This window comes from Eulemur rufifrons, chromosome 7 (genome assembly GCF_041146395.1).
Source record: "Eulemur rufifrons isolate Redbay chromosome 7, OSU_ERuf_1, whole genome shotgun sequence".
Lineage (NCBI taxonomy): Eukaryota > Metazoa > Chordata > Mammalia > Primates > Lemuridae > Eulemur > Eulemur rufifrons.
Window position 1 is genome coordinate 70,775,641 of NC_090989.1, and position 7,663 is coordinate 70,783,303.

Genomic DNA, 7,663 nt, shown 5'->3' on the forward strand with positions numbered 1-7,663 from the left:
GCCTGCCGCAGGTCAGCTGGGCACTTAGTAGGTGTTCAGGGTTTTCAGAAATGAGATTCATTTTTATTCTTTTTTTTTTTTTTTTTTTTTTAAAAAGGCGTCCAGAGTCGCTGTCTGGTGGCAAGGTCTTTTTTGGGACGACTCTGTGGGCTGAGATGTCCTCACCCCGCCCCTCCCTGCCCACTCCTGCCCTGGCCTGGCCTACCGCCTAGCAGCGCTCTGCAGGCCGCGAGGGCCTCCAAGTGCCCTGGCACTGGCCTCGGCCCAGTTTCCCCGGCTTCTAAATGCGGCCCGGAGCTACCGGGGGAACTGGAAAAACACTGGCAGGCGGCCCCACCCCCAGGCCCCGGCGGGGCCGGGCGGCCGCATTTCTGCGGCTTGGGCCTGCTGCTTGGGAGGCGCTGGGGCCTGGGGCGGGGGAAGCGGGGGAGGCGGCCGGGCGCGGGCGGCGGCCTGCCTGTCAGCGGGAGCGGGCGCGGGCTCGTGTGTCAGCGGCTCCCTCCTCCTCCTCCCCCCGCCGCCGCCCGCCCGCGCGCCCGCCCGCCGGGCCTCCCGGCCTCCCGCCGCCGCCGCCGCCGCCCGCTCCCCCCGCGGCCTGGCAGGCTGCCGGCTGCACAGGCGGGGGTTCGCGCCGTTCTCACGACCTCTCAGGTTGCCTGAGCTCATCTGGGAGCTATTCATTTCCTGCCAGAAAGCAGTCGGGCCTGCTAAGCAAACCACCTTGGCCGCAGGGCCGCCGGCCGGCCCAGCGTGGCCGCCCCGGCCTGCTCCCGCCCGGGCCGTGGGCCCCAGCGGCCTCCCCGGGACCCCCGGGCCGCCCTGGCGGGCGCGCGGCAGGAACAACTCGTCCGCCCATCTGGTTGCACTTAGGAGCCGGGGAGGAAGCTAGCGGCGGGTTGTTACCGGCCAAGGGGTGTGGGAAAAGTTAATTGACTTTAATGACAGGTTTCCTGGGACGGTGGTGACGATGAGGGGGTCCAGTTAAGCCCCCGAGTCCCCACTCCAGAAACACGTGGGGTGGGAAGGGGCGCGAGGGGGTGAAAGCCTCCAAGTCGCGCTTATGCACCGCTTGGCGAAGGCTCTGGTCTTGACCGAGGAGACCTACCCCCGCCTTCCAGTTCGGCGCCCTTCCCGCTCCGGATGCCGCTGGAGACGGCGGGGGGCCGGGGCCCCGGAAGGTCTCCCTTGAGAGGCTATTGCGCGCGGCCGCCGAGGCCCGCGGCCCGCATCCGGGCGCAGAGCTTGGAGCAGTGCCTTATCTCCCAGATTAATCAGCACTGCCGGGGGCTAGGGAGAGGGGCTGCTGGGTGTGCCCTGAGGCCGTTTAATTAGGCCATGCCCGGGGGACCTCCAGGGAGGCCAGACTGAAGTTGCCTTTAAAGCTTCGCTTCTCTCCCAGCTAGTTACTTCAGAAACAGCCGGGGTGCAGGAGGGGTACAGTGTCCTAGATATAAATCCACTCTTTTTATGGATTTGGAAATGTCCCAGAGAAGAGAAACGACTTATCCAAGGTGACAGAGTGAGTTTGGGGCTATAGCTGGGACAAGAACCTGAAAGTTCCCATTGGAGCCTGGGGTCTCCACCCTCTCTCCGTATTGTACAAAAACAAATGCCTCATCTAATAGTCCATACCCAAATTTCAGGAAAAAAAGAAGCATGTTATTTTCAAATCACTAATTATTTTCCCAAAGCCTCCAGATTTTACTTATTTTCCCTTGATTTAGTCCTCCTCCCTAGTAAGGTATCTACGAAGGTATTTATGTATTTTTGGTGATATTAATAAACATATTTTTTCAGTTGTTCCTCTTCAGCAGAGGTAAAGACAAATTTAATTTTCAACTGGCATGGAGATTGCGCTGTGTTTTTCTTCGGTGAATTTTCTAAAAAGACCAATGTAAAGGAACTTCGTTTATAAAAATGAGACTCTGTGGTCTGGATTATTTCTGCCAGGACAGTTAAAGACTCCTGGTGGGACCAGAAGACAGGCTTACCAAATGAAGCATTGGAGCCCGGGCTGGGTGTCTTAGCGGAGCAAATGTTGCGTTTGTGTTTAAACAAGAGGGGAAACGTGGAAAAGGGATATGATAAAGAACTTGTGTGTGTGTGTGTGTGTGTGTGTGTATTTCTTTGGCGGAGGGTGTGTTGGACACCTTTCATGTACACAAAATAAGGCAAGTAGAAGCCAAATTCAAAGAAAGTATCTTTTGAACCTCTCCCTCTGGGGCAGAAGCTGGGTCCGAGGTATTTGAGTAGAACGGACTGCTGTCTGCTAGATCATTCCTACAATAGAGCCACTCTCCACACTAGCCTGTGGGAAACGCCAGAGCAAGGCGGGGTAGAGGTAAAGCTTTTGAAACAAGACAGAAAATCGTTGGCTTTATCTTTGTTAGGAGAGCTTCAAAGATTGATCTCTCCCGCCTCATCCTTCTCCTCCCAGAAGCCGTTCTAAGGAAAGGGGGGTGAGAGTGGGCCGGCGGGAGGGGCCGGGGCGGGGAGGAGGACTGGCCGGCGGTGGGGGAGGAGGGCGCGCCCGCCAGACCCACAGCGCGGCTGATGTGTCTGGTCTCGCAGGGCTCGTGGTTTTCATTTCCCCAACACCTGGATGCAGTCAAACACCTGGCCAAATCTGACAAAATCTGACAAGCCTTTGTGATGGGATTTGGAAGAAATTCCCCGCAGATCCTGGCACAGTTTAAAGCTGTCCGCTTTGAGTTAGGACTTGTTAAGGAGGGTTATGTGAGCTGAAACCCGAGACAACCCTTTTGCTTCTATCTGGAGCCCACATCTTGCCTGGAAATGGGGCATGACCAAGCGAAGGGGTCGCTTGCTGTTTGTATTAAAAGGGGAAGATGGCCTGTGTGCCTGCCAGTGCAGCCCCCACATGCTTTCTCTATTAGAGCCAAGCACAGAAACTTATCAAAAACACATGTTTGGTGTTAATCATCTGGGCTCAGGCTCCCCTTGGGAGTCTAACTAGCTGTCCCTTGGCAGAAGGAATCTGTTGACCTTTTCAGCTTGCTTGAAGAGGGTGCAGAGAGGCATTTCAAACTTTTGGGTGCTAGTGAATGTCTAGCTGCACCTAATTAATGAGGACCCCCTCCCCAACACTTGAAGGCAAGAGGTTGCAGTGGTTGTGTGTGTTTACTTTGGAAGTTGGTGAGTTACCCAGGGGAGTAGAGCTGCAGGAGCCACCCTTAATGTGCAATGGGCAATAGGATTGGATCTATTTACTTCATGAATTCGGTTCTGTTCAACCTTTCTCAGAAGGAGCTAGTTGAACGAGAACCTCTGAAGACTTACCCAACTGCAACTTTAAAATATTTTTTTAGAAATCCTTCAAGAGATTGACTACGAGTTTATCACAGAAGCCATATCAGATGTGTTCTTATAAATTAAATGGAATTTAGTCTTTTTAGTTTATGGAGGGTTGGTAAAATGTTTGATGGATTTTTTTAAAATGTTCTTTTAATAACAAGAGCCAATTGCCAAATTCACAGATTACCTGTAATTCAAATTCCACCAAAAGCCTCTTTTACATATTCTGAAATAATCAGTTCTAAGACATGAAAAAGCCTTCACTTTTTTCTTTTATTATATTTTCTCAAATAAACTTCCCAAAAGGAAGATATTTTAAGAGCATTTTCAAACATCTTTGGCATCACATAAAAAAGAAATCTCGTGTAAAAAACGAAATGTCATCTGAACTTTTATAATACAAAGGCGCCATCCAATATGAACATATAAAATATATACAAATATAGTGCATGGTCAGTCACTTAATACAGCTCTCTACAAAAAAAGTAACTTTTTAGAAATAAAACAAAAAACCCCAAAGTAACCACTTAATCACAAAAGTCCTCTTCCCTCCCAGTATCCAAGTTCCTGTTTAGTGTCCGGAGGGAAGAGAGATGGGTTGGGGAATTTAAGGGGAGGGGTGGCCTGAACCTCTCAGTTCCGCCACGGCCTCCACATGGAGTCCGCCGTGAGCGAGGGGCCGCTGGAAGGCGACACTGCGTTGGGGCCCACGGAGGTCCCACTGTTGCTTGTGTACACTGGGATGACAGGGCCGCTGTGCGCGAAGGCCCCGTTGGGGATGAGGAAGGCAAACTGGCCATCAGGAGCCGGTACCACCTGGAAGCCGCCGAACACCTTAGCCGCCTCTCCAGCCTGGCTGCCCAGCTTGCAGGGTGCGCCGCCGGGAGGGGGCGCCGCGCCCCCGGGGATGGGCACGAGCGGCGGCGGCGGCGCGAACGGCGCGTGCTGGGGGCCGCCAGGTCCTGGCGGGGGCGGCGGCGGCGCCTGCAAGGCTGGGTGCGGCTGCCCGGGGTAGGTCATGGCGTTGATCTGGGTCATGCAGTTGGCCAGGTGGCCGAGCAGCCGGGTGCGCACCTCGGTGTTAACGCCCTCGCACGTGGACAGGAAGCGGGTCACCTCGTTCATGCACTCGCTGAAGCCGGCGCGGTACTTCCCCAGCACGCTCGGGTCTGTGCTCAGTGCGGCTGCGGGCCAGAAGGAGACAGCCGGGTCACTGAACGGCCCTGGCCCGGTGGCTACTGTCTCCCGCCCTGGGAGGTCCCTGTGGCGTGCCTCCCTTACCACGCGCCCGTGAAAATGCCTCCAGCTCGGAGGGTGGGGTGGGTTTAGAAAAACCAGCCACCTCTCCACGCTAGCGTGGCGACTGAAGCCGAGACACTCCCTCCCCATTATCGGTCGCTCCATTTAAACCGATCTTAGCCCTAGATCTGTCACCCCCACCCCCGCATACTGTGTGACCTTGGGCAACGCTCCCCAATCCGCCCTCCGAGCCTCATTTCCCCTTCTGTAATGGGGGAGGGGGAGAGTGCTAAACCGGTTAACATCCAGGCTCCACGCAGCTCAAAACCGCCACGGTCCTAAGTCCTTTCGCCCCTACCCGCTTCCCCCACAGCCAAGCCGCCCGCCACCCTCGCGGCTACAACCTCTCTTCTTCCCTTTCCGGAACAGTAACAACTTGGAGTTGTGGCTATAAATAAGCCCCAGACCGTGGGAACGCGAGAGTGAGCCAAGGCAGTAAAATGTAGCTGAATGCCTCCCACAGCCACGGACGGAAGTCTGGAAGAAATCACCGCAGGGCGAGAGGGACGCCCGCAGAGGGAGACGCGGCAAGCCGCCCTCACCCGTCATCTGCGCCCGCTGCAGGTTCCGGAGGTGCTTCACTGTCATCTCCAGAATGTCCGCCTTCTCCAGCTTGGAATGCCGCGAGCTCTGCACATAAGAGGAGGCAAGGGAGGAAAGTGAGACCCTTGTCAGCTGCCTTGGAGTGCTGAGGGGTCCCTTCTGGCCGTGGCGCCGATATTTCGGACCCCGGCCCTCCCGCCTGGGAGAACGCAGTGGTGGTGGGTGTTACATCCCGCAGGCTGGGGGTTTCACTCTTAGTAGCTGAGAAATAGTATTCATTTATTTATTTAAAAAGAGCAGCATTCCCCACTTACATCTTTCTTAAGAGCATCCAAAATCAGTGTTTTCAGCTGGCTCAGACTTTCATTTATTCTTGCTCTTCGTCTTTTCTCCATGATAGGCTTTGATGACTGCAAAGAAATAAAAAAAAAAAAAAACGGCCCTGAGTTCCTATGGGATTTACCATTTCACCCCAGGGTTTCAGGAGAGAAAGGAGCCCCCCAAACCCTACTTAATTTGAGGGGCTGCAGGTACCGCCCTTACCTTTCTGTGCTCAGATGCTGTCTTTGGTTTATCCGGTGTCGTGTTGACACTGGCTGGGGTAGCAGCCACCGGGGACGAGGAATTTTTCTCCATTATATCAGCTGGCATTTTCTTTCTTTTTTTTTTTAATCCCTAGAGAATTTTATTTTTGGAGTCCTTTACAAAAAGGAATTTTTTGTTTATGTCCCTTTTACTTGAGACTTCACGAAACTACTAAGCAAGTTCTGAGGGTTTATTATAATATTTTATGGCTACTTGGTGATCAGTAGCGCTATTCCAGGACCAAGGAGAGAGGTAGACGGGGGATTCCGCTGTTATCAGCACCAGCTCCGGATCCTGTGTGATCCCCAGGCCCTGGCGGCCTCTATATATATCTGGGACTGCACGCGAACGGCTCGTGTGAAACTTCCCAAACTTTCTTTCCCACAGTAACTTTCAGCCAATGGGAGGAGGAGACACGCGGCACCGCTCGTGGACCGCGCCCCCCCATTGGCCGCCAGGCACAAGGTCTGGCGGCCAATGGCGCGCGCCTGAGCCCGGGGCACCGGAGGCTACAACGTCAATCAAAAGGATTTTAACCCTTTGCTACTCTTCCCTCTGGGCTTTGCTTTAAAAGAAAATTTTTCCGCTTTGGTTTTGGTTTAGTCTATTTCTTTTGGGGCCAGGGTGTTTGCTTTTTATTCCCTTTCCTATGTGTAATAGAGCTGCTTTAATTGTAATAAGTTCATATGAAACATTTTAAAAACAGGTATAAAACGAGAATAAAAGATATTCGCAGTGGTTAAAAGGGAGGAACTCGCGCAAGGGTGTGAGTTACTGACACTTATAAGTGATTTCCCGCTCAGATTATACATTCTGGGGGATGAAGGTAGATGGCGCAGGAAAAAAAAAAAAAAAGACAATTTTTTTCCTTTTTGCATGCAGAAAAAGGAAAAATTGCCTTCCACCCTACGTTTGCAGGTTTTTCGGAGCAAGGTGGTTGTTGAATGCGCACCTCTGCCCCAATCTCTCATTATTCTTCTGCAGTTGGGGATGTGGACCCCGCGTTTCCCCAGGAAACAATCAGAATAATTTCCAACTGGGTAGAAAGGAAATGGAATTTCAAATGAAAAATGAACAAGGGGGACTTTGATGGCAATGCCTCAGAGACGCGCACGCTCCTTCACCACCCTTTCCCTTTTCACCTAGAGGCTCCAGGTTCTGCCGCACGTAGAGGTGGCCTCTCCCTCCTCGCCCCGCGGGTGGCGGAGGCAGCTTCGGCACCCGGCGCGCGAGGGCCCTTTAAGAGATACACCAGCCGAGCTGCAGTTTGACATCAGCCGGCCGGCGAGGGCGCGCCTGGAGCCGGAGCACGTGCCAGGATGTTTTATTGCCGCCGCGGCTGCGGCCCGGCTGGGAGGATGTGTGTGTGCGTGCGTGTGTGAGTGTGTGTGCGCGCGCCCCAGGGGCAGGGAGGCGGGGGGCGGCGGCGGGCGGCGGAGAGCGGGGGCCGGTTCCTGGTCCCCGGGAGAAGCCAAGAAGGTAAATAGCAGCTGCTGTGCTCGAGCCTGGGAAAACCCCGCCCCCTGCGCCTGGCCCGGGCTCATTGGCGCGCGCTGCGTGTGGGGTGTGTGTGTGTGTCCGGGGCCCCCTCCTCCGGCCCCGCCGGGCCAGGAGTCCGAGGGGGCGGCGGGCTGGGAGCCGAGCCCCGGCGCTCACCCTCTTTCCCCCACCCCACCCCCCACCTCCCCCGGCCAAGGTCAGCTCTTCCGGGCGGGGAGCGCACGCCGTGGGTGGAGAGTGGGGAATTATTCCAACCCCCACTCCCCACCCCCAATTTCGGGCTTGGGGTTTTAACTCCGCCGACGACCTCACTAGCAACAGCCGGGGGGAGAGAAAGGGGCCTCCTTGTTTGCTCCTTGCTCCCGCCCTTCCTCCCCCCGCGGGGCCCTCGGCGCCCGCCGCGGTCACGAGATGCCTGACC

At 55.1% G+C, this 7,663-nt stretch overlaps 1 protein-coding gene across 1 annotated transcript; it reads right to left on the reverse strand.

The window, feature by feature from the left end:
• Window positions 1-3,443: 3,443 nt before the first annotated feature.
• On the reverse strand, window positions 3,444-6,042 carry HES1 (hes family bHLH transcription factor 1). The gene is made up of 4 exons (XM_069472768.1): window positions 5,701-6,042; window positions 5,472-5,567; window positions 5,157-5,244; window positions 3,444-4,499 (listed from the first exon to the last, which is right to left on the reverse strand). Exons 1-4 carry the CDS (start codon window positions 5,806-5,808, stop codon window positions 3,949-3,951), a joined length of 843 nt encoding a protein of 280 aa, XP_069328869.1. The 5' UTR covers window positions 5,809-6,042; the 3' UTR covers window positions 3,444-3,948.
• Between the last annotated feature and the right edge of the window lie 1,621 nt (window positions 6,043-7,663).